General features: G+C 40.5%; 1 protein-coding gene across 1 annotated transcript; it reads left to right on the top strand.

The window, feature by feature from the left end:
- The first annotated feature begins 23 nt into the window (after window positions 1-23).
- Window positions 24-27673, top strand: LOC110174105 (beta-1,3-galactosyltransferase 2-like). The gene is made up of 4 exons (XM_020940158.2): window positions 24-260; window positions 20229-20550; window positions 24665-24905; window positions 26732-27673. The coding sequence occupies exons 2-4, from the start codon at window positions 20234-20236 to the stop codon at window positions 27209-27211; spliced, it is 1038 nt and encodes a 345-aa protein (XP_020795817.1). The 5' UTR covers window positions 24-260; window positions 20229-20233; the 3' UTR covers window positions 27212-27673.
- The last annotated feature ends 218 nt before the right edge of the window (window positions 27674-27891 follow it).

The following is a 27891-nucleotide window of genomic DNA, read 5'->3' as shown; positions in this document are numbered from 1 at the left end:
CTCTTCCAAAGACGGAGAGAAGAAAGGTGCATGGGAGTTGTTCCGGTCACGTGTTTCCGGGTGTGCTCGTAGGCAGGACCCGCTCAGCGACAAGGTGTTTCTCTGACGCTGAAGCAGGCTGCGGGTGTATGGACCGCTACGATCACTTCTACCGCTTCTACAGCCTCTACGATCCGAAAGAGAGCCGAAGGAGACGAGCCGGAGCAGACCGAGGCGCGCCGCAGCCTCCCCGCTGAGCACATGAGCCGTCCAAGCCGCAGGTGAGTGCACATCCCCGCGCAGGTAACCCCCTCTGTACGACTCCTCGACTTTTCCTGTTCTGGCTGCAAGACCAGTGTAAGACAAGACTAAAGATTTAAGGTTTAGTCAGGAAATAGATCTCACATTTTTGTATATGGGATTTGCATATGGGTTTGTTACTGGGAGGTTTCAGGCAGTTTCCACACATTTCTAAAGGACAGACTGTTTCAGATGATATCTATTGGTAGTTTTCAGGTTTTACAATGGATGATGTCATACTCCCAAGTGGGGGCAAAGGCCTGATTTCCCTATTGATTACTTTTTACTTGCAAAAGGTAAATGTCGAACCTGATATTTTAAATTAGTGACTAAACCCTAGAACTCACTGTATTACAACATCTTTTTACATTTAACAATTTTCATTTTAGCAATAGGCCAATACTATTTAATACAGGTGGGTGTAGCTAAAATGAATATTCTAAAATGGAGATATAGATTTAGACTTACACAAACTTTATTGATCTACAGGGGAATTTATTTGGACACGGTATAATATAATAACAAAGAACAAAAATGGGAATGGTAATAATAAATTCTAAATAAGTAGCAAACAAAATAGCAAGAGACAGGTGTCAAATAAATCATAAATATATAAATGTAAATGTACAAGTCAACAGAATGAAATAAAAAAATAAGTAATAAAGTATAAAATCACAGCTTTATACAAGAGGGCATAGGAGACAGTGCGACAGTGATATGATTATTGACCGGACATAGGTTTATCTGATTTGTAGGGCTGTAGGGAGTATTATCTATTATATAAGGTAAGAAGATATGTGTTGTAATACAGTGAGTTTTTGGCTCTAGTCACGAATAGAAATGATCAGCTTCAGCATTTGTGAATTTAATTTTAGGGTGTTTCATCACATTCTAAAACCACCAACTGGTGGTTTTCAGATTCTCAGATGTGATGATGTCATACTTCCAGATGGGGGGCAAGGTTTTTTTTTCTATGAATTACATTGTACTTTCCTATAAAACATCCAAAAGGCAATTTCACAAATATGGTACTTAATCATTCCTATTAGTAACTAGACCCTAGAACTTGCACTATAACATCATTTTTTCTTTATTTGAACAATTTTATTTTAGCTGCCCCCCGTTTGTATTAAATAAAATTTGCCTGTAGAGTTTTGTGATGTCATCTGAAACCCACCAATAACTGAGTGTGTATACATGCACATCAGTATCCTGGTTATTACCCTTATCCCGGCACTATTCGGAATACTGCGTATACATGTGCACTGAGAAACCGGGATACTCATATCCCTGTGTACATGATCAAATGGAGTACCAGGTTTCTTTACATAATCTTATAAATGCGCAAGAGCAAAAATTAACTTAATTTAATAAGCCAGGAAAAATAAAAACAACCATGAGCTCCTTTAGGAAACTCGGGAGGTTCCTAACCAGCAAGGAGCTATGATCCACTGCACAGATCAAAGCCAACGTTTCCAAACATTGTACAAGTTCTACACTGCAGCAGATTCTTAATTAAAATCTTCTGCATAAAATAAACTGAACTTTACATCATATAAACTATAACCGCTGTAAAGCCACATCAGCCCATTTGATCATATAATTCAGCTTTGCACATTTGTTTGTGCGCCGATGCGGTCAGCTTCTGTCAGACTGAAGGACATATATGAGAGTTCTATCTGCAGTGTTGGGGAGTAACAGATTACATGTACTGCCCTTACGTAACCAGAGTACAAATTATGAGTAACTGTATTCAGTTACAGTTACTGTTTCAATGAGTGGTAATTGGATTACAGTTACTTTGCTGAAATAAGTGGATTACAGGACGGTATTGTCCTGTTTTCACATTTTGTGCTATATCCCATTTATTATTTTTTGGTAATTCCACTCATTGAAACCCAAACAGAACGCGGCAATAAGAGCGATGTAAACGTCATATTAACTTTGGCGGCGTCAGTCACACAATCGACGAGATCGTTGCCAGTAGAACAGAGTCAGCGTGCACTCCCAGCCTGAGATACATCTATCCATCTCTCGCTCGCTCGCTCTCTCTCGCTCTCTCTCGCTCTCTCTCTCGCTCTCTCTCGCTCGCTCGCTCTCTCGCTCTCTCTCGCTCGCTCGCTCTCTCGCTCTAGCTATAGCTATAGCTATATATAAAAAATCACCTACAAGTTAAATGTCAAACCGGAGCTACTGGCACTGGTGAAAACAACCTGCATAGAATCTGAATTTATTTGTTTGGAGGATAAGCCCCTTGAGATGTGATAGGCTCATGATATCTGCACTACTGTCCTATAGTGACCTGCCACATGCACACAAACACACACAAACACACTCAAACACACACCTTCATCATCGTCATCAACCTGAGAACGTGTGGACCATATGTCTCCTTCTGTAGCTACTGCGCGGACACCGCCGTCCTCACGTGCGCCGTGTGTGGACCGTGTTTTCTCGCGTACGCTGCGTAAACCGCCTCCCGAGGAACTTTTGGTGGCATTTCATGCGAGAAATGCAGCTGAAGTGAAGACTGACTGATGCTCGCTGTGGCTGTAGTCGTGAATGTTTTAATCTAAACATACAGAGAACCTGATATTTGCTAATTAGCCCTGGGATAACGTTACGTCTGATGTTAGCCAACTGGCTCCACTATGTTATCTAACATATAGGTGCAATTTCCCGTTCAAAGGAGGTGTTTCTACACAATATTATACAGCAGCGTTCGGTTCCCGAATTCAAGACATTTTTACAATAGATTTTAATGAACCCACTTGTTGGTCACTGTTGTAGCTTCTTGTGCTATTACTCTGTTTTTACCCTCTAGTACACACTTGAGCATGCGCAGTCTTGATCTTGATCGATGTTTCTTCTGCTCGATGGATAATGTCTGTGAAGTGATGACGTATTTTTGACAGTAAAGTTCCGTCTGTGAATTCGTATTCGTGCTGATGAAAGCGTAATCGTACATTTTCATTTCGTGATTGTAATTCATGACGTCGTAATTTTTCAATTCGTATTCTGATGGATAAAATACACACAATATATTTTATGTACGACTGGACTCATTTGAGAGTTTACAAATATTTATTTTATGCGCAACTACAGCCAAATATGCACGGATTTCCCAAATACGCACGGATTTCTATTTTATGCGCACAAATATTTTTGACAGCTTTCTTACTCCATACTTAACTCAGGTCAAAGTGTTTATATTAGAACATTAATTAATTGTAACACTACTTATGTAGTATACAGACTTGAATGCCCATGTGGTCGTTTCTACATAGGCCGAACAAAACGTAAATTGAAAAATAGACTGGCTGAGCACAAACAGGCTATAAGGACCTGTAACCCTCTGTATCCTATGGCCATGCATTACAAAGAAGCCAACCATGGCAGCTGGAAAAGCCTAAAAGTCTGTGCAATTGAACATATTAAAGAAACAAGGAGGAGATAGACTGAAAAAAACTATTACAGAGAGAGACCTACTGGATCTACACTCTCAAGGCTACACAGTTTCCAGGAGTTAGATTTCTCCCCCTTCTTTTAAAACCACAAGCTTTAAACGTGTAATCAATCCTTGCTCTATATCCCTGTGTTCATGAAATTATTTAAGACTAGCCCTTAAATATATTATGCAAACTATAGCTGAAGCACTTTTGAATTATCGCACTATATATATCCTTACACTATGTATCTTTTTATATTAGTTTTTTATACCATTTTCATATAATGTATCTTTCTATGTATTGGTTGTTGGGATTTGTACCATTTATGTCTTGTATTATTGTATTTGAACTTGTATAGCCTGTAATTAAAATTTGTTAAGCCTACATGTCCCATCATGCATCTAGGGGACTGTGGGCCAGCCCACTGTGAACATGTGACCTACACCTATTACTTTAAATCTGCACTGTGAGAACCATCTCGAGTTTGCCCTGATGAAGGCCGAAGGGCCGAAACGCGTCGGCGTATTTTAACTTTATCTGCCATGTGCTATTAAAGGCTTTGAATTATTTTGTACTTTTTGAGTGCCTCAGTTTTTTTCCTACTTTGTATTTGAGACTGGTCCCTACATTGAAGAGCACCAAAAGAACAATTCTGCACATTTTTTGCATATCCAAGTAGCACTCCTGCCCCCAAAGCCTTGCTAAGCAGGCAAATGGATCAATACATGAGTGCAGCACAGAAGGGCATTGGCAAAAACACAAGGGGAGCCAAGCACCAACTCCTGCTTGACCGAGCATTCGCCCGCGACTGCAGAACCCGTAAGACCACTGCCTGGATTGATTACAAGAAAGCCTACGAATCAGTGCCACACAGAGCTGTACAATGTCAACAGGACTCTAAGGCTACGTTCAGACTGCAGGGCTTAACGCTCAATTCCAATTTTTTTGTGAAATCCGATGTTTTTGCAAGGTCATTCACATTTCCAATTAAATGTGACTTGTATGCGATCCCCTGTGTGAACAGTAAACGGCCAAAAAGTGTCCCACATGCGCACTGGAGGACACGATGACGTCAACTGCAGCGAGTGTGCTCTGTGTTTATGGAAGTTGTCCAAACATGGACGCGAGCATTGAGCACCTGGCGACTTTAAAGTTCCTCTCGTACCGGAGCCAGAACATGAACAACTTACTTGTTTTAAGAAGGAGATTGAGAAGGAGAAGGACGAGGTTTTTGGCCATGGCGTTTTGTGGGACAGCGGCAGTGACTTCCGTTGAAAGGAACATGTGGATGTGGAGACGTAGCCAAGAGTGGTGAGTGGTGATGAGCTTCACTTCAGTGACACAGAGTTCATTAACAATTTTCGCCTACTTCAGCGCAGAATAGTGATATTTGTGGCTTGTTGATAACGTGTAGGTCGAATGAATGCGCTTTGGCCGTTCACACTGAAGTCGCATGTCAAAAGATCTGATATGTATCTGTTTCAGGACCACATATCCAAGTGGCCTGGGTCGCATTTGAAAAAATCGGATCTGTGTCGTTCAGACTGTCATTAAAAGATCATATACAGGTCAAATAGAAGCCAAAAAATCGGATTTGGTCACTTCAGGCTGCAGTCTGAACGCAGCCTAAGAGCCTTCATTGCAAACTTAATGCAGTTGTGGAAAACCACCCTTGAAGCCAATGGGAAGACACTTGCACAAGTGTCCATCAAATGTGGCATATACCAAGGAGACTCACTGTCCTCACTACTGTTCTGCACAGGTCTGAACCCCCTCAGCCAAATCACTGACTGCACTGGCTACGGATACCGACTCAGAAATGGGGCCACCATCAGTCACCTCCTCTACATGGATGACATAAAGCTGTACGCTAAGAGTGAGCGAGACCTCGACTCACTGATCCACACCACCAGGATCTACAGTACAGACACTGGAATGTCATTCAGGCTTGAGAAATGTAGCAGGATGGTGACAAAGAGAGGGAAGGTAGTCCACACAGAGGGGGTCTCACTCCCAGAGGGAACAATAGCAGATGTTGAGGACAGTTACAAGTACTTTGGTATCCCACAAGAAAATGGCAACCTTGAAGAGGCAACAAGGAAAGCGGCAGAACAAGCCCCTACATGGGGCGTACCACCGGAACAGAACTGAAGTGGCTGATATCAAGAAATCCTACCAATGTCTTGAGAGGGCTGGTCTGAAGGACACACAGAGGCTCATTCTGGCTGTTCAGGAGCAGGACCTGGGCACGCAAGCAATAGAGGTCCAGATCTACCACACCAGACAAGACCCACGGTGTAGACTGTGCAAAGAGGCTCCTGAGACAGTCCAGCACAGAACTGCAGGTGTAAGTTGCTGCAGGGAAAGCATAGATGGAGCGACATAACCAAGTGGAGCCATAGTGTACAGAAACATCTGTGCAGAGTACGGGCTGGAGACCCCAGGATCAAGGTGAGAAACACCTCCAAAGGTTGTGAAGAACAACTGAGCCAAGATCCTGTGAGACTTCCAGATACAGACTGACAGGATGGTGATGAACCAACCAGACATAGTGGTGGTGGAGAAGAAACAGAGCAGAGCCGTGGTGGTGGACATCACAATACCAAGCGATGGTAATATCAGGAAAAAGGAACACGAGAAACTAGAGAAATACCAGAGGCTCAAGGAAGAGCTGGAGAGAGCCTGGAAAGTGAAGGCATCAGTGGTGCCTGTGGTGATCGGAGCACTCAGGGCTGTAACCCCCAAACTGGAAGAGGCTAAACAACGGACTGGGAAAAACAAAGGACATCTCAATCCAGAAAAGTGCAGTACTGGGAACAGCAAAGATACTGCGCAGAACTCTCAGGCTCCCAGGCCTCTGGTAGAGGAGCCGAGCTGAATGAGAGTGAGAGAGACCTACCACCGTGGAATGTGAGTGAGAAACACAATTTTTCATTTATATATATATATATATATATATATATATATTATATATATATATATATATTTAGCTGTTAAAATGTTTTAGCCTCACTCCTCGGTGCATGTGAAGATGTTGTAGACTTGTGGAGTAAATATTTTCTACTGAGGTTATAAATAGCTGCTAACTTTAAAACTACCTCTTGATGACATCACAAGGTGGAATAGAAATTTTTAATTTTGGAAATGGGCAGTCCTAGTAATCCAGGATGTGTTAAGTGTCTGTACACTCTAGAAACATTTCATTTTTTGGAGTCTGTTATAAATACGAGCGTTGTTGAGGTGTTACATTTTCAACACAAAGGGTTGAGTGTGACTAACTTCAAAACACAGTTTTTTATTTGAGAGGGACTTGTTTAACAGCACAAATCAGCTCACCTGCCTGTTGTAGAGACAAACAAGGAGATGCAGAAGTTTAATTCCATACTTGGAAAATACTAGGCAAATCAATAACATCTTTATGGCCACAAGCAGGTGGAGGACTCACCATCAGAAAGGTTACATAGGGTTGGGTTAGGTGTGTGTGCATAAGGTGTGATTGTGGACACATGGTGAAAATCTCTGTGTTTATATTGCAGCCTATGCACAGGAGTTAAATCTTTTGTTTTGTTGGCTTAGATAGGTGTTACCCAGTTGACAAAGCACAAATGAAAGTATTCAGTATACAAGTAATGGGCATACAAGTTTTAAAACATTTAAATCTGTAATTTCTAACACATCATTTGTTATATAAACCAACATTTTCTACTCCAGTATGGATTAGGGAACCTGATGGATTCTGCAGAAATCATTATAAGCCCCGTATCTTATAATGATTTTTGCAGAATCCAAGAGTTCCCTAATTTTGCCCAAAGAGGGATGATGGTCTAAAATTAAATTGCTTTGAGGAAATACTAATACAGTTGATATAGAATTGCCCACATGTTGTCAGCTGATTTAAGCTTTAAAGTTATGATAGACTTTAATGTCTAAATCTGGAGATTTCCCTTAAAACTATGCCCTGCCTTTTGCAGTACAGATACATTGAACAGTTGTATACTGGGGTGGGACATTAACACGTTAATTACGGTTAATTACTTACAGAGAAAATAACGCATTAAAAATATAACGCATTTTATCGCAGTTTTGCATGTCAAACAACACAGAGTGTTTGTCAGTGCACCATATTGTTTTACACCAGTTATACTGATGCACACAGTTCCCACTACAACAAGAATGGAGCATGGAAGCGCTCTGGGTCTGCCGGACAGTAAAATTCTCTTCATAAAAACTACCCGATGGAAGTATTGAGAGAGCTGCTGGAGGTAATGAGGTGTCAGCAGCCCAAACTCGAACAAATGACTGGTTTCAGGAAGAAAATTAGTAAGTCAACATTAGAAACATTGACAAATTCACTCGCCAAGTGGATTGCCCAGGATTGTAGACCACTATCAGTGGTAGAAACAAGAGTTTAGTAAATGGGCTACAGATAGCAAAGTGTGGTCAAACTTTTCAAATTCTGAACTGTATGACACTGAAAAGCAAGCATAACTGGATGCATTGGAGAAGGCTACATTTGTAACGCTGACTGGGGTTCATTGAACCTCGGTTAGTAATTCTAATTACCTTGGTGTCACTGGACACGTTGTAGATGCCATGTCCTGTCTGTGACATAAACAGTCTTTTGCCCTCACTGTGCAGAAGACAAACACCAGACACTATGCTGAAAACTGCACTTGAACAGTTTCTCTGTGGCAGAGGAATGGGGAATTCAAGGAAAGGTCACCACAATTGGAACAGATAGTGCATGAACCATGACTGCTGCAGCAAGACATTTCCCATTCAAACCATGCCTTGCTCACATTTTGCAAAGAACCATCACTATTAGTCTTGCTGATAGTGGGTTTAGTGATGCAATTGCAAAATGCCACAGAATAGTGGGTTACAGCCCTGCTAATACAGAGGAACTACACCAGGAGCAAACAAGACTGGAGTGAGAAAAAGAGCCACTCATACGGGATGTTTCCATGAGGTGTAATTCAACGCTGGATATGATCTCTCGTCTACTAAAGATCAAGAGGCTGTTTTTGCTGCTTTAGACCAACAGAAGCACAGGCTAGCCATCTTCACTCTATCAGAGCTGGTGAAACTCCAACACCTGGTGTCTGTCCTTGAGCCACCAACAGCAAGACAGACTGCCCACTGCAGTGGTGGTCCAGACGAGCAGGGACCCCCCCACAGCTGTCTGTCCTGGCCTGCAAGTATTTGATTAGCCCTGCCACTTCTGTCCCATGTGAGAGGCTGTTCTCACATCAGGTCACATAGTAACAAAAAAGAGATCTGCCTTGAACTCTGAAAAATGTGAACAGGCTAGTTTGTTTAAGCAACTGGCTGAAAGAGAAGGAGAAACAATAGAAATGGAGATATTGTGTGGCAAATGTGTTCGCTGTGCACTGTTGTTATGCACTGTTTGTTGTGCACTGTTGCACTGTTAACTTTTAGCCAAATGTACACAAACTCGTTTGTGCAAGGGTATGTTCTTTTTTTTTTTTAACCATTTGCACAACATCAAGAAGTCAATGTTCAGGAGTTAACAACTTAAAGTAAAATGGCACTTTAACTTTAGACTCTTCAGTTTTGGACACAGACCTTATCTTTGTCTACTGTTTTGAAATGAAATGCAATTTATTTTTTCTAGCCATTTTTCTAGACATTAAAAGAGCTGTGTGTATTATTTGATGAAGTCGTCCACTAAAATTCATTTACATAAAATAAATGTTGCTTTTGTGGCAAATATTGTTTTGCAATTAATTAAAATTAATTAATTACAAAGCCTTAATTAATTAGATTAATTTTATTAATCTAGTCCCACCCCTATTATCTACATATCTGTTTTTATAAAGAAGCATTTTATGGAGCTACATGATTCTCTGATAAAGGAAAATTGGATTGTGCTTTAGTTTTTTTGCTTTTCCTTGAGTGATGCAGAAAAGAGGGAGAATGTGTGAATGTTCTTATATGTTGGTTAGGGACATTTGTCCTCGGCCTCCTGGACACACACAGACACAGTTCTATCCCAGGAGTGCGGGTGACGATATGCCCGTACTCCTGATTGACTGTTGTTAAGGTGTTTGTTGGTCTTTATGCTGGGTTGACATCAACAGCAGGCTGGTGGGTACTTTGAGCAGTTTACTTACAGATGCCCTTAAACCAACTACAACTGCCGTGTGCATTTGACCAAAGCTATGCGGTTTCATGTGGATTCACACATTCAACACATGTCTAAAAACCTGAAAACTTCTCCGGATGCTGCGGTGTCCAGGAAAAATAGACTTTGCCAGTTTTTCCGCAGACCCGCACCTCACCTGGACCTGTACTTCACCAAGGTCACTGTGACGGGGCAGGGGTCACTGTGGCGGGGCAGGGGTCAGACTGGTAGGGTGTGTCATTCCCCATTTGAGTCAAAAATGCTAATCTTTAGCTTGACTTTACTTTCATTATTTCTTTCTATACTTGCATCACAAACTGTTAAAAATGTTCTGTCAATTAAAAACCATAGTTTGCAATTCATTTAAGTTAGAGTTCACAAAGATCCAACATTTGTTTAAAAAAAAAACTCTCTGTAATCGCGAAAAAAACAACAACATTATACTAAAATCGGTTAGCCTCCATGTTTCTCTACACTGATCTGTTTGCTCAAGCTTTATAGCAATAAAATGTGCTGTGAACACAAATGTTGGGCTCAGGTTTAACTTAAAATAATAAAAAAATTAAAGAATAACAAAAATAGATCAAATAGATAACATATTACCTGTAGTTTGTCTGTGTGTGTGTTGCTTGCACCGTGGATCTATTAATATATGTTCCAAAGTCCAAAATCCACCTCCTCCTCGGTACTGGTGAATGCACAATTCCCAAATCCTAAATGTGGATTTTCCAGTGTGGAGCGTGTGTCTGCGAAAAGATCCAGTTAGTTTGTAAAGTTAGCCAGAATCATCCTCCTACCTCGGTAACCCCATAGAACTCTAATCAAATCCATGAGGGGACCCCATAGACTGGATAAAAAAGTGGACTAAGCAAGTGTGGCGAAACTCAAAAGAAAGAATTCATCAAACACATACGCAACTTTGTGTCACTTTACCCATTCTTTTAAAGATGCTGTTGTTTTTTGCAAAATGGATCACATGACAAAACAATACTATAGAAATAATCTTTTAATCATCTTGGAAAATTTCATATCCACAAATGTAAATTTATTACTATTACTACTGCTACTACTGACTACTACTAACTACTAACTACTACTACTAATTATTATTATTATTAACGTAAACGTGAACTCTGGTTATGTGCGACCTTGTACCCTACCCCTCCTCTGGCGTTACCCCCTGTCCAGTATTGTATTGCAGCTCGCGATGCTAATGGTTATAGGACCGAATTTCAGGAGCTCTATATTAGGAAAAGGATTTTTTGATGAACAAAATAGTGAAGGGAAAAAAAAAACAAAAAAAAAAACACCAGGCTCATGTAAAGTGGGTTAATATAAACATTGTAAGACCAAAATGACAAGGCTCACAGCAGCAGTTACAGAGTGAGGAGCCACAATATTCCAATGTAAGTCAGTGGGAGCCAGGGTCAGAAGGAACCGGAAGAGCCGCATGCGAACTTCTTATTTGGAACACGGCAGCTAGCACGTTAGCCATGTCCATTTATTATTATTGTATGTATATCTACAGTCTGTGGGTAACCCGCGGAGTAAACATAAGACTGTATATGGTAGTAAAAGCGTATTTGTTCATCAAAACAAAAGCACGTGGTCCGCTCTGCTGTTTTTCGGATAAAGTGGAACAAGGGGAAAGTGAAGCACGTGTAGGTCGTGCTTCACTTTCCCCTTGTCTTCCTGAACATGTGAGACAGACTCTTCTGTGATGTTGTTTAAATCCAGGCTCAAAACATTTCTGTTTAACTGTGCATATAACTGAAAGGTTTTTCATTCCGCACTCTTCTCTCCAATTTATGTCTCTTTTGTAATTTCAATCTTCATGATTATTTATGTTTTGATTTGTTTTTATTATGATTTTAATGTATTTCTTATTCTGTAAAGCACTTTGAATTACTTTGTGTACGAATTGTGCTATACAAATAAACTTGCCTTGCCTTGCCTAGGTCCACGTGAGGGTCAGCTGCGCGGCTCGGGTTCATTTGTTTGCACTTTTGTCTTAGTTATAACTGTGCAGACGACATATAGTCTCACAGGCTAGTACAGGTTTTAAAATAGGAATGAACTTCATTGTGCCAGAGTGTAGATACCGGAGGAGCACACCGCTTCATGTGGCTCTGCACCGGACAGGCGGCGTTCAGTGAAATCTGGGCTCAGACCCAGCCAGTTTAAACGTATGACGATCATTGAAATGAACAGAAAATACACACATTATTATTACAGTTATATATTTAACTGTAACGTCCTTGTTAATGAAGGATGAGCAGACAACATGTTGTAGATAAATTTCTTTTTACTGAACTAACTAGATTGAACGGTACACAGGAACAACTGACACTCCCCAAACCTCGAGCCTATGCTCCACCTACAGGTCAGCTCGTGATATAACACTTATCACTACTCCCCTCTTAAGCTATTAGTCCCATCTTAAACACTTAAACAAAAATTTAGTAATTATTCCGTGGCCTTTCAAAACTAGTCACTTTCACATTTAACAGTGTCACCTCCTCAACAATATAATAACCATGACACAACCTTATAATCAAGCATTTTTATTTTTTTTCCATATCTCAGTAAACATTCATAGTATTTCAGGTAACTAGGTTTTGACACAGTCTGTTGAGACTGTCGTGCCGGTGCAGCTGTTTGTTGGGGTGGTGCTTCCGTCACTGCATCCTGGGCTGGAATGCCTGACATAGTTTTGGGTTGTCGTGCACCGTTCCTTCCTTTTTGTCACTGGTGCAGGATCAGCTGAGGACATAGGCACAGTGGGTGGTTCTATGATTTTAAGTTCTGCTAGGTCTGTGTCTTCAGGTCTTGCCAGTATCTGGTCAACATGCCTTCGGACAACTGTTCCATCTCCACCAGTGTCTTACAAGGTCATGACCTTGTAAGACACTGGTCCCATAACTTTGATAATAAAACCCCAAACCCATTTAGGCCCATGACTGAAGTTCTGTGTAGTCCTGCATCTCCCACTTGAAAACATCTTCCTGATCCAAACTTGTCGTGATGTTTTTTTTTTGTACGCACTGCTTCCATTTCACCTTGGTTCTGAAGGCCGAATGCCCTTGATCCAGTGTCAATCTCAATCTCCTGCCCTGCAACATTTCCACAGGTGCCAGCCCAGTGGTGGACTGACGGGTAATGCAGTAAGTAAACAGCACTCTTGAAACGTTGGTATTGATGCTACCTTCATCATGCCTTTTTCATCATGGACTTAAATGTCTGGACGGCACGCTCGGCACAGCTGTTTGAAGAAGAATGATAAGGAGCTGAAGTTATGTGTTCGATCCCGTTCTTATTCATGACACTCATTCATGGCACTCAAAAGACATGTACTGGTATCTGACACAATCATCTCAGGTTGACTGCTGAAACTCCTCTGCAGACATACAGTCGTGTTGGCAGAAGAAGTTGCTGAGGTTACCAGGTAGGCGTCCATCCATTGACAATAGGCATCCATCAGTATCAAAACGTGTGACCCATAAAAGGTCTGGATAGTCTATGTGTAGCCTCTGCCATGGTTTATTATTATTTTTATTTATTTAATGAGACAGGGACAGTGCACAATTTTTGACATTAACCTTAACAGGAGAAGTACATTGTACCAGGTTGTAGCACCAGTGCTAATTTCCACCTGTCGTCCCTGGGCAGGTTCAGTGATTGATTGTATTTAATTGACCTTGGCTATCAACTGTTCTTCTTGGAGACCTGTGTAGCATGTTTTGGGTCAATGGGGAAACCTGAGTGCCTGGAGGAAACCCATCCAGACACGGGGAGAAACATGCAAACTCCACACAGAAAAGGGGATCGAACCTGTGAGGCATGATTGATGGCCACTCGGTCACCGTGCTACGTTTACTCAGCCACTCCCAAGGGTGGAGTGGTGCTGGAGCTGGTAAGTGGCGATGTTCTTGGCATGTGCTACATCTTCTCACTACAGATTCAATGTCAGCGTCTAACTTTGGCTACCAGAAGTAGCTTTGTGCTAATGCTTTCATTCTGGTGATGCCTGGGTAACCATGATGCAGTTGGCCCAGCAATGCTTCGTTACCTGGCTGAGGTACCACCACGCGTGACCCCCACGATATACACCCATCTCGCACACTTAATTCAGTGTTTGTCACAGCATAAGACTGGAAAGCTGAGTCTGAGTGTTGTGGTGGCCAGCCATGTTGAATGAACTGACAGATCCTGGACAGCACTGGGTCTTTGCATGTCCACTAGCTCATTTCACTAGCTGACACGAGCGTTACCTCCTGCTCTCTCGATGGCTGGCTGAGGCAGGGGGAGTCGGCTCAGTGTCCACATTGCTGTGGTGTTTACCTGGCTTATAGACAATCTCATACTCATATGCTCTCAAGGTCTCTGCCCAACATTGAATGTGAGGGGATGCCATTTGAGGCACTGCTTTCATCTCACTGAAGAGGGACAGTAAGGGCTTGTGGTCTGTACAGATGACAACCCTCCTTCCGTATAAATATTTATGGAAGCGCTGAATAGTAAAACATCACCGCTAGTCCTTCTTTGTCCAGCTGCCAGTAGTTTGCTTCCACTGCCATGAGTGTCTGTGACATGAAGCTGATAGGTCGCTCTTGCCCGTCTGGCATGCAATGCCTTTCTGGCTGTCATAATGCATTTACACCTCTAGCAACTGCACAAACCTCTTAAGACTCCTCAAAAGCTCTCCCTTGCTCTTCCTGCCAGTTCCATGGAGTTTCTTTCCTTAACAGTCTGTGCAAGAATGCTAACCATGTTGATAGGTTTGGCAAGAATCTGTTGTAATAGTTGAGCAGGCCTAAGTAAGCTCTCAGTTCTGTTACATGAGTTGGTGCTGGTGCCTGTTGTATGGCCATGACCTTGTTTGGCAGAAGGTGGAGCCCTGAGGCATCCACTTTGTGTCCCAAGAACTCAGCCTCTCGCTGGGTTCTTGGGGATCCGAGAACTCGCTCATATGATGTGCGTACTGCCTTTTTTTCTTTCTGGCTATCCTTTTCACCCTTCACATAATTCTTCCCTCCCCCCTTAGCCTGTTGCTGGTCCCTAGGAGGAGAGGACCTGCACATCTTCTTCATGTGCCCGTTTTTTCCACACCCATGGCATTTTTCTTTTAGAAACCAGCAGTCCCGTGCTAAGTGTCCCCCCCACAGCTATAACAGGCTAATGGAACACTCTTGCTTTGATATTTAGGTCTTACATTCACCTTATGAACTGACTGCGGTGTTGCAGCGTTGCTCACAGTACTGTCCAGCACCTTTCGATTGCAAGTCACATATATCCTTGTTCGCTGTCTCGATGGCCTACATGACTTTCAGGGTTTTATCGAATGTCAGCTCCGGCTCTGCCAACAGTCTCCTTTGTATGCGATCATCCTCAATGCCACACACAAGCCTATCGCGCAGCATCTCCTTCAGCTTATCTCCGTAATTGCAATGTTGCGCCAGCTCTCAGCACAGCCATATACTCCACCACAGTCTCATTTGCCGCTCTAGTCCTTGAATTAAAGTTAAATCTCTGGACTGTTTCAATGAGCTTTGGATTGTAATGCAACTGAAGTAAACCAGTCAAATCTGTGAATGACTTAGCACCTGGATTCTTTGGGCTTATCAAGTTCCTCATTACTATATGTCTGCCTACTGAGCTCAGTAAAATCACCCTCATCTTATTTGCCTCAAAGAAGTGCTCCAAAACTTCACAATATTCCTCCCAAGTCTGTGTCAGACTGTCAAACTCCATCAGTGTTCCCACCATGGAAGTAGCCATCCCGCTATTAGCGCCAGCTTCCTCGCCCTCCGACATTAGCTGAGAATCTGTTTTGTAGAACTTTCAAGCTGTTTTCGGCACTAACGGCGTCTTCCAAGCTCACCAGTTTCCTCGTCGCCAAATGTAATATCCTTGTTAAAGAAGAATGAGCGGACAACAGATTGTAGATAACATCTTTTTACTGATTGTTACCCAACTAGATTCAACAGTACACAGGAACAACTGACACTCCCCAAACCTCGAGTCTATGCTGCCACCTACAGGTCAACTCATGATATAACACTTATCTACTACATTAACATGAACTAAAGTTTAAAAAAAAAAAAAAAAAAAGACAACCCTCTTCCTAGCCTTTCTGTAGTGAAATTTGAAAAGACACTGCTCAGGTTTAACTGCGTACCCAGCTTCAAAACATTTCAGGCATCAATTGGATAGTGTAGAATTACAATAGATTTTTGATTTGGACAAGAATGGAATGAGTTTAATGACAGCAACACATCTTGTGTGTGGAGATTCTCTGAACTCTATAATAAACACAACATTATTACAAAATCTCTATTAGGTAATGCATCAACTGGGTACCACTCCCCACAGACTCCAGTATAAAATCAGCATTACCCAGTTGATATTGGTGAGATTTTAGATGTGATTGTTTTTAGGAATCTGAAGCAAATACATTCATTTTTCTTGCTTTTTCCAAAGTGTAGATTATTAGATATTATCAAACACAATACTCATAACAGACAGCAAAGTGTCAACTATTTTCCATATAATTTGGATCATTCTGGGACATAATTCCTTACATACTTGGTAATATTGCATAAATAATGACAGGGCATCACTCAAATAAGGCCCTTTACCCATTTCACCTAATGGATCATTAAACAGCTCAGAATTCCCTATTTTAAATCCATTACCAAAAAACACTAGTGCCAAAAGGACAAAGTAACTTCAAACTAATGTAGTTTCAATTTAAACACTTTAAAACATGAATAATTGAAAAGTAACAGATTAATGTTGGCCAAATAATTCTTTATATCCCCTTGGGGGTCAATTTTTTATCACTAATTATAAACTCCCCCATATGCCACTGCAACAGAAGCTCCTCGTCAGAGCAGCTGCTAGTTCTGCATCACTGCATTCTATCAAACCTGTAGCATTAGTCAAACTTAGTTGGCTTTGTCTGATTGCTGAGTATTGGCCCAGAGCAGGTCTTCTCGGAGCACAGACAGTATAGACTGGATTGAGTGCAAAAGTTGGCTTGTTGGCATTTGTATATTTAAAAAAAAAATTTTTTACCAAATAAAGTTTGGAATATGATTAGGCTACTGAAGGAATCTATATTTACATTTCAATAAAGAATATTCTAAAACAGAATAGTCCATTTAACAATATTTTAATAGTTGAAAAGCCCAAACTTCCTGATGAAGATGATCAGCCGGAAAAATTTTTGAAAAATTTCTAAAATCACCAAATGAAAGAATCTCAAATTTTAGCTCAATCCCTTCAGTCGTTCCTGAGTTAGGGCCCATTGAAATTTTGGGGCCTTGCTCACTTTAGCCTTAATTTATAAACATGTTCGAGAGACCAAAACTTCATAAAAATAGCGCTAGGAAGCTGAAAATGTATATTATTGTTGATTCTTGGTCATAGATTCTAAATCTGTTGTCAAATATTGTGTATCTTTATTAAGGGCGGTGCTGTGGGCCCCCAAAATCTCACATTTGGTTGCTACTCAATTTTTTTTTCAATTTTTGAGGTCCAAGATCTATTTACTCCAAGCAGATATTTACAAACTAACTGTTGAACCTAAATATTTGAGAGAATGATCATTTCTGACACAAATCTCACACTTTTCTGAGCTTTCATGTGGATGGTGCAGAGTCTCAAATCTGATCTTTTTGGCCCCTTCTTTGGAGCCTCAGTTCCCCACGTGGGCAGAGTTAGATGTTGATCAAATTTTTACCAGAGAAACTTTGGCATATTCTCATTAAAGTAATAAAAACATCTACTATTAACTTCCTTCATTTCAAATGGAATTTTTTAAAATGAATTCTCACGGGTCATTTTTGGTGGAGTTTAGGCACTTTTTCACCTGCTGGCAAGGTTCAGTTACCTTAAATAGACTCAAGAACTATTTGCTTGTTATAAGGGAAAACAATTGGAGATTATTTGTGGTACATTGTTTGGAAAAATGTCATTAATCTTTTGAGAAATTTCAACTTTTAACTTCGTACAAAATGATGAAAAAAGGTTTGTTTGTATTACCATATTTTCTGGGCTATTAGATGCGCTCTTAAGCCTCCAACCCCATTAAAAAACGACTGCGCGCCCCACAATCCAGAGCGCCTTATACACGAATCCACTTGGGTGTCCCAGCACGACTTCAGTAAACTACAAAGCCGCACCACCCGCAGCGCACACAAACACACGGAGCAGACAGCAATCACGCAGCGAAAAACACCCACAGACACACTCATCACTCCACGCTGACGACGAACGGAACGGAGGAACGAACCAAAAAAGCGAGTGCAACGTACCATTTCTAGACACAACTGAACAACTGAGTCACTGTGAACACGCCGACAATCCAGCGGTCCCAGACAGCACCCTCCCTACACGCCACAACTGAACAAAGCCCAGAGTCACCGTGAACGCAACAAAGAAAGTCCCACTGAGCCATCACACTGTTGTGTTTCGTTTAAAGTCCGGTGCGGTTTATTTGTGAAAAAAGTTGGAAAATAGACCATTTAATGACAGCACACCTTATAATCCAGAGCGACTAATAGCCTGGAAAATACAGTATATATTTTTATTTGAGGAAGATAATTTGTTATCTCACACAGAAACAGCTTTTCATGATGTATAAGTAAAGCAACAAAAGTTAAGATAGTATTCATGGAAACTGATTAAAAGGAAAATTACAATTGGAATACTCCCTGCCTGTTAAATCACAAAGTCTCTGGTTCTATAACCATGTCTTTCAGTATCACCATATGTGTTTTATTTTTGCACAAAAACATTATAAGAAGGCAGTAACATTAACAAGGAAAAAATTGATACAGATGCAAAAGTTGCCAAAATACAATAATCTGGTCTGTTTTTTGTTCAACTGATAGAAATTACATTTAAAAAATTCAGTGTGAAAAAAACCTCAGCGGAAAATACCAACATACTGGAAAAATCTGCTCATTCTGGTCCCTTTGCCACCTGCATGTAGATCATGTGTATTTGTATCTTGCACACTAAGTGTTCCTAACTATTAATGAACTTCAGAAATCATGTTTGGATCCTGTCATAATCTGCAGTGTCAAGGCGATAATTTCCTGCTCTTCTTCTCTGAACTTCTGGTACTTTAATACAACAGATTCTGTTCTGAAATGGGACCCAACATGGTTCTGTGGATGTTCAGGAGGACACATGAGGGTTCTGTCGTCTCCATTCATGAATCTCACATAGACATCACCATGTTCAAATGAAAATGAAATATTCCCAATGAACCTGATGTCATAAATACATGCAACTTTTCATTCTTTATGTTTTGTGAAGCCCACTCAAATGTCTGGAGTGAGGTCAATATTTGATTGTTGTCAGTTGTCTGAAGACTGGTCCTTGCAGCCGAATGTTTTACTGTGCCACCAAAACCATCACAAACAATGAACCACAAATAATCTCCAACTGTTTTCCCTTATAACAAGCAAATAGTGTTTAAGTCTATTAAAGGTAATAGAACATTTCTAGCAGGTGGAAAAGTGCCTAAACTCCACCAAAAATGACCCATGAGAACCATGAAATGAAGGAAGTTAATAGCAGATGTTTTTATTACTTTAAACTAATCAGAATCTGCCAAAGTTTCTCTGGTAAAAATTTGATCATCATCTAACTGTGCCACAGGGGGAACCGAGGCTCCAAAGAAGGGGCCAAAAAGATCACATTTGGTCTGTGACCAGATTTGGGACTCTACACCATCCACATGAAAGCTCAGAAAAGTGTGAGATTTGTGTCAGAAATGGTCATTCTCTCAAATATTCAGGTTCAGTAGTTAGTTTGTAAATATCTGCTTGGAGTAAATAGACTTTGGACCTCAAAAATAAAAATAAAAATGTTTTTTTGCTGCAACCAAATGTGAGATTTTGGTGGCCCACATTGTCCCCCTTAATAAGAAATCCCAATATTAACAAATTCAGAATCTATGACCAAGAATCTACAATAATACACATTTTCAGCTTCCTAGCTCTATTTTCTATGAAGTTCTGGTCTCTCAAACATGTTTATAAATGAAGGTGTCCCAAAAAGTGAGCATGGCCCCAAAATTTCAACAGGCCATAACTCAGGAATGACTCAAGGGATTGAGCTAAAATTTGAGATTCTTTCATTTGGTGATTTTAGAAATTAAAAAAAAAAAATTCAGCCAAATCTGAGATGGCTCATAGGGGAGGGCGGCTGATTTCATATGGACTGACCCATCACCCACTGCCCATGTAAACGTTGTTTTAAGTGCTTATAATTAGAATTTATTTAAATGACAAAGACTGGTTGAGAGTGTTTGGTCTTACTGTGTTTGCTGTTTGTTGCAGGGTTGATGGAGCCTGAGAGAAAGTACACACTAGGCATCGTGCTGTGCATCGTGCTGGCTCTCACCTACTTACTGTTCATTTCAAATGTGGAGCAGAGTCAGGGCAACCAATTCTTCCAGCCAGCATTTAAAAAGGCCCCGTCTCTGGCTCAATCCCTGGCCCTGTCCCATCCACCCGAACCTTCCTGGGAAGAACCAGGGCCGTACTACGTGGCCTACCCACGGAACTACCGCTTCATCTTGGAGGACACTGTGGTTTGCAAGGAGTCCTCTCCCTTTGTCCTGCTGGTGGTCCCTGTGGCACCCACAGATGTCAAGGCCAGGTACTGTGACTCCATGTGCAACTTTAAACTAGAGAACTACATATTATGCTAGTATTGGGTCCATAGACTGTTTATATAAATGAACATAGCTAACGTGTTACAAATGGAAAGTTCTAATGCAGCTGTTCCAGCTCCTTCGGACCCTGGCTCCCATTGACTTACACTGGAATATTGCTGCCCCTCTCTCTGTAACTGCTGCTGTGAGCCTCGTCATTTTGGTCTTAAAATGTTCATATTAACCCACTTTACATGATCCTAGGTTTTGCTTCTGCAATTTTGTCTGTTAAAAAATTCCTATTCCTAATGTAGAGCCTGGCTCCAAATTTAACAGGTCATGAGCTTCATTTGAGTGGAGTTCAACGCGGTGGGTGATGTCACATTCGCTTTGTTCTCTTCTTTATACAGTCTATGATTTTGTCACAGTTTCTCTACAGTATGAACGGCCTCCGGTGGTTTAAAAATGCATTTTAGTCTGTAGAGATGTAAACTGAAAGAAATTGTTGGTCGACTAAAAACATGCCCTGCCGAATAGTCAACGTTTAGTTAGTTAGTTTAGTTATTTAAAAGGGGTGTAGCAAACTCTCAAAAGTATTGCATATCTTTATATCTGACCCAAACTGCACTCACAAGACTACACCTGCACGGGGGTTCATGCAAAAAATACTTTTTAGGCATTCATTTATGCGTTAATATGTAAAAAATGCTTACTGAACTTACTCCCTTCTGCTCTTGTGCCGTATAAATCCTTATAATTTAAATAAAATAGTTGGGAAAATAAAAACTTTGTCGATTTAGACTCTCATTGACTGATTAATTGACAGCCCTGGTAAGCCTGTAAAAACCTTTAACATCTGCCAGAAGCTCCTGCTGTTGGTCTACCAGACAGTCATCTCCAGTGTCCTCTTCAACACTATGGTCAGAAGAGAGGCATTGTGCAGTTGGATAAGCTGGTGAGGAAGGCAGGATCTGTAGTGGAGCAGAGCTTAACTTATTCACATCTGAGGCTGAGAAGAGGGCCCTAAACAAACTCCTGTCCATACAATACTGGAAAACCCCCAGCACCCCCTGCACAGCACCATCTCTCTGGACATGAGAGCACCTTTGGGGACAAGCTGTTGTCCCTGTCCTGCTCCATGGACACACTCTGGAAGTCATTTCTCCCACACACCATACCGTACTATGCATCCCTGTAGCTGATGAATACAAGCAGATTATGTTTGTTTCACTGTTGCTGCTGCTTATGTTTTAAATTTCCTTTGGGCTCAATAAAGTATTTACCAATGTATTTATATATGGCAAGCCTGAAAACTCTTTAAGAATGAAGGTATCACATTTATTAAATTATCTTTGGTATTCCTTTAAGATGTGTATGCTTAAATGTTATTAAATGTCATTAATTTGAATGAATAATGGACATGTACAGACGACCTGCTCATATGAGATGTTTGCTGCTTTTGAACAGCGTGGAATGTCAAAACTGTCAGTATAAAATAGAGAATTTATGAGAGACAAAAGCCTACTCATGAATACAGACGTGCTCAAACTTGTTGGTACCCTCTGGTAATGAAAGAAAATTCAACAATGGTCACTGAAATAACTTGAAACTGAGAAAAGCAATGATAAATAAAATTTTACTGAAAAATAATCAAAGAAAATCAGACACTGTTTTTGAATGATTGTTCAAGAGAATAATCATTTATTTAATTTAAAAAAACAAACTAATGAAACTGGCCTGGACAAAAATGATGGTTCCCCTAGAAAAGATTGTAAGTAACTGGACAATAGGGACATGTTAAACTTAGGCGTGTCTCTAATCTGCATCACAGGTTCTTCAAACTTGTCCTCAGTCTGTCTGTCTGTTTAAAGGGGACAGAACAACCCAGAACAACCTCCAAACAAATTAAATGTGAAGTGGAAGGGCAAAGTACATCAGTGTCAGATCACACCATCCATCAGTGTTTGAGCCAAAGTGGACTTCATGTGAGGACACCACTGCTGAGAGCAAATCATAAAAAAATGAGACTGGAATTTGCCACAATGCAGATTAACAAGTCACAAAGCTTCTGTTCTTTGGACAAAACTGGAGCTCTTTGGCAAGACACATCAGCTCTATGTTCAGACACAAAAATGAAACATACCAAGAAAAGAACACTGTCCCTACTGTGAAACATGGAGGAGGCTTGGTTTTGTTCTGGAGCTGTTTTGCTGCATCTGCCACAGGGCGTCTTGAATCTGCAAGGTACAACAAAATCTCTAAACTATCAAGATATTTTGCAACAAACTGTGCCTCGTGTCAGAAAGCTTGGTCTGAGTCATAGGTCATGGGTCTTCCAACAGAATAATGACCCAAAACACACAGTTAAAAACACACAAGAATGACTAAGAACAAAATATTGGACTGTTCTGGAGTGTTCTTCTGTGAGCCCAGATCGCCATTCTACTGAACATCTGTGAAACATGCGTCTGGAGAAGGAACCCTTCAAACCTGAGACAACCAGGACAGTTTGCTCATGAGAAATGGGTCAAAATACCTGTTGACTAGGGCACAAGTCTCATTGACAGTTACAGAAATAATTTGTTTGCAGAGTTTGCTTCAGTTGTGCAACAAAATATTAAGTTAAAGGTACCAACATTTTTGTCCAGGCCAGTTTCATTATTTTATTTTTTCTAATGATTCTGTTGAACCACAGGTGAAAAGTAATGTTTGATTTACGTAGGACCATTTGCAGTTATTTATTTATTTTTACTTATTATTGCTTTTATCAAGTTATTTCAATGAGAATTGTTGATTTTTCTTTCATTAACAGAGGGGTACCAACAATTCTGAACACGTCTGTACATGTGTATGTTCGTACATACATACACATGTATGTATGTGTATCTATATATCTATATATATATCTATATATATATATATATATATATATATATGAGAGAGAGAGAAAGAGAAATATATAATATACACACGCATCAGTACTTGTATGAAAAGATATTATGACCAACTGATTCATTTTGACATTCTATTTAACTATTTACAGTAACAATTCATTTTTACGTCTTCATCTTCACCTTTTTCATCTTCATTATTATTTATGTATTTATTTTTTATTATTTTCTATATGTTTGTGGGTTTTTTGTGCCTTTGTCTATATTATGTTTGTTTGATTGGGGAGTGGGAAGGGCAGAGACTGTTTACTATTTTATTTTATACTTTTCGTTTCTATATAAAAAAAAAACATGTTATGTTTATATTTATATTTATGTTTCTCTATTTTAAGTATTTATCTAGCTACCTCTCTATGTAAAGGGAATGCACCAGTTGGCTCTCTCCCTCTGGAATGAGAGGAATACTAATATAATCAACACATGAGAGATGACCTAACAGATCATACTCAAAATCTGTCCTAAATACTACAGCAAAATCCTGTCTACCATCTCCTGCTGTCTGTCATGTTTCCCTGCTTCTCTCCACCATCTCCTCTAGAGCATCTTTCAGCTGCAGGACATTACTCATACTAGGGCTGTTAAGAGTAATGGAAACCTGATACTAATTAATCATTTTGAAAATAATACTCATTTGAACATTAAAAAAGTCACATTCACAGGACAGAAATGAACCTTTCCTGAATAGTTTTAGTAGCAAAGAGCACGTAGACTAGTAAAAGCTCATGGACCACTATACCGGGATGACTGAGGTGAATGAGGACACAGATATAAGGCTATGTGATAAAAGAAAAAAAGTCATTTGATGAGGAAAATGATAGTGTTTTTTGGGGGGGCGCCAGATGAGCTCTGGACACACAACAGGAAAGCCTCCCCTCAACCAGTCTCTCCGTTCTGTTGTTTTGGTCGGTGATGAGATGGGACATTCCCTTTGGAACGTCTTCTGCCATGTTTAGTGCAAAAAGCCTGTTGTGTTGTTGTGTAAAGTCTATATAGCATTTCAGAGATTTCTTGCTTGCATAGTATATGTATACAGAAAAAAAATGCTCAAATCACATAATCCAATAGTCCTTAAATTCTGTCCTTTGAACTGCACAAGATGCACCTTTAAGTTGGCCAAAATCCCCAAACAAAAATGTCTGTACAAATGTTTGTCCCGTCCTTGTTGCAGGAACATCATCCGCAGCTCGTGGGGGCGGCGTGTGGAGATCAGAGGCCGCCTGGTGCAGACCCTGTTCTTCTTAGGGGTGAGGAGGGGCGTGGGCTCTGAGCAGCTCCAGGAGAAGCTCAGGCAGGAAAACCAGCAGCACCACGATCTCGTCCAAAGCAGCTTCATCGACAGCTACCGCAACCTTACTGTCAAGACCATGGTGACACTGGAATGGCTGGCTGCAAACTGCTCCTCCTCCGTGGTATGTCCCTCTGACTGCAGGGGCTGGTGGGGCTCACTAATTTCTAGGCATAAACTTGTAATTTTAGTTTAAAAGGCCCATATTACTCTTTTTTTGGATCTATGTTAAAATGTTGTATCTTCATCAGAAACATCGCTGGTGTTTTTTGTTTCATTCACATGTTTAACACACAAACCCTGCATATTTACACTGTGTCCTGCTCTTAAACAGAAAACACTGTTCCACCTTGTGATGTCATGTGGCAATGTAGGAAGTGCTCCACTGTGTTTTTATACTCCATACACCTTCACTAAAATCACTTGGATAATTTCAACCCTGGAATTGTCAATCTCTACTGAACTAAGAGGTGAAAGGTTCATTAAAAACTACCACTCTGACATCACAAGTTGGAACAGAGCATCTGGTGCACTGGAGATGTTGAGTGACTAATAATGAAGGGTTACTCAAATGTGTGAATGAAACAAAACACAACTCCAAGTGTGTTTTTGATGAGGCATTTTAGCATAGCTTAAAGCTCACAAAAGTCAATATTGCGAAATATTGGACCTTTTAAAAAACACATTTTGACTTTTTTTTAGCTTTTAACCATATTATACTGTTCCCCCTCATCAAATATCCTACCTGGAGTTGTATTTTGTTTTGTTCTCGAGAAGCCCATGTTTATAAAGTGTATTTCCAAATGTAGACATTATTTTAAGTTAGAAAATGTGAAATATTTATCTCAAAACATGTTTAAAAGGGAATTAAAGCCACAAGAATGCATATGAGTTCTTTAAATCAATTTGTTTGTTGGAACTTTTTACCATGTTCTTCCCTTATCAAAAACAGACCTAGAGAGCCTACAAGCCTTCATCACCCATGCTCCCACGGCAGTTCTTCATAAATATACAAAACACAGAAACTTGATGTTGTGTACACAAAGGGAGTGTGAAACTTATAAAACATGTTAATATGTTGTTTTTGGTGAATTGCATAGCATGGTGTTCTAATATCTTATGTGTGAGCAGTTGATATCCCAGAGAAGTCAAATACACCCTCTTTAATTTATTAGAACAATGATACAAACATTTCTGCTTTCATGTTTAATGTAATTGTGCAGATTGTAGTTTCACAGCTAATTTCCAACTGTAGTCCTCGAGAGGCATTGTGCATACTATACATAGTGAAAATGGTACCTTTCAGACATTATAGTACAGCTTTATGAGAACAGAGGCAAAACAATTGCATCTCTATGGAGACAAGCAGGTTGTGTACCCTGCACCCAACCTACTAGTATTTACCATATTGTCAGTTAGAGAAGATTTATTGTGCTTGTATTTGCTCTGCTGTATCATTATGTTATCATTTGCACATTTGAACTTTCAATATTCATGTAAAACAATGCTGACAAAGAAGACATTAGAAAATCACATTGCCCAATTAGAGCTGAGATTACCGTGAACATCATTGCAACAAAGAGCCGCGTGGTTATTGGCCCCTCCTATGGACACATCACCCTAGCGAGTAGCGGAATTCAAACACTTTGTACCAAAATGGTGATTATGCACATCACTGAGTAAGAACATAAAATTGGAGAATGAAGTAAGTACAGAATAGTGGGCCTGTACCAGTGCCAGTAAAAACAAGGGTTGATCGGCAAAATGGTGTCTTGAATATAAATGTTAAAGATTACTCAAACGTGCATGAATCACTCCAAATACAACTTAGGGTAAGTAAATGGTGATGGGAAACTACTATAATATGGTTAAAAGCTCTGAAAAGACAATTTTGCAGAATAGGTCTGCTTTAAGACATCATCTCACACTTCATATCTTGTCCTCTTCAAGGCGTACGTGGTCAAAGTGGACTCGGACATTTTCCTCCATGTGCGTAACCTGATGGACCTGCTGCTGCAGCCAGACACCCCCAAAACCAACTACATGACGGGCCTGGTGTGGTGGCACAGCCCGGTCCTCCGCAGCCCGGGTAACAAGTTCTATCTGCCCCCCGAGGTCTTCGCCGAGCCTGAGTACCCCCCATACCCGTTGGGCATGATCTACATCATGTCCCTGGACCTGCCCCAAAAAATCCTGGGCATTTCCCGGGAGATCAAACCCATCTTCATTGAGGATGCCTACCTGGGCATGTGTCTGAAGAGACTGCAGATCTTGCCCACAGATCCCCCCAGACAAGACATGTTTCTGGTGAACGCGCAGCACCCGCTAAGTCCTTGCGCCCTCTCCAGAGTCGTAGCCACTACCACCACCAGCATGCCCATGATGATGACCTACTGGAGGCGCAGCCAGCTGCCGCAGACGCACTGTTAGTCAGGCTGCAGGGGGAGTGCAAGTAGCATTAAGAAGCAAAGTGGGCAGGTTGGATTGAGGTCAGTACATCAGCAGACACTCTTGGAACACAGCACACACTATTCCTACTACAAGTATGAAAAGAGTGATTTTATTTGTGTTAATTTAAAGATTTTAGGATGTTTAAAATGCTTTGTACTTTTCTTTTCATTAAAATATTGGAGTCTCATTGAGCATGTTGCAAGTTATACAGAATTGCTGATCTAGGTAATGGCCTCATCATTGCTGTCATGTGATAAAAATGTCTTCACATAGTGATTTCTGTCACTGCGGGTTGAATCCTGTGGACAGGATCCAGAGGTGGGTAGTACTTAAATACTCAAGTACATTTTCTGGAGTTACACAGTGATGGGAAGAAAATATTGAAAGTGTTTCTACTAACATGAATACCTGAATTAAAATGTATTTGCTTACATAGTCTAATCAGAGTACTGTATTTTATATACTTGGAATATGTGAAAAATCCCTCAGTCGTTCAGGTAGAATCCATGGCAAAGGAGAAATTCAATTTGTCAACTGGAAATAGTTTATCTGGTCAAATACATTTCACAGCTCATCCAAGCTGCTTGTTCAGTTCTGCTGGTGTGTACTTCCTTATATCTGTCTGCAGGGAGGAGCTAACTAACAAACTACTCTGAAAC

This window comes from Boleophthalmus pectinirostris, unplaced genomic scaffold (assembly GCF_026225935.1).
Source record: "Boleophthalmus pectinirostris isolate CB_2022bp ecotype Guang Dong unplaced genomic scaffold, ASM2622593v1 HiC_scaffold_22, whole genome shotgun sequence".
NCBI lineage: Eukaryota > Metazoa > Chordata > Actinopteri > Gobiiformes > Gobiidae > Boleophthalmus > Boleophthalmus pectinirostris.
The sequence above is the reverse complement of the archived record's forward strand: the minus strand, read 5'-3'. Positions and strand labels throughout refer to the sequence as shown.

What these genes read in the sequence shown, in the direction of transcription:
- LOC110174105 (XM_020940158.2), top strand. Translation starts at nt 20,234, where the DNA reads ATGGAGCCTGAGAGAAAGTACACACTAGGCATCGTGCTGTGCATCGTG. An exon ending in CCCACAGATGTCAAGGCCAG is followed by an intron (nt 20,551 to 24,664) that starts GTACTGTGACTC and finishes TCCTTGTTGCAG; the next exon opens with GAACATCATCCGCAGCTCGT. An exon ending in CAAACTGCTCCTCCTCCGTG is followed by an intron (nt 24,906 to 26,731) that starts GTATGTCCCTCT and finishes GTCCTCTTCAAG; the next exon opens with GCGTACGTGGTCAAAGTGGA.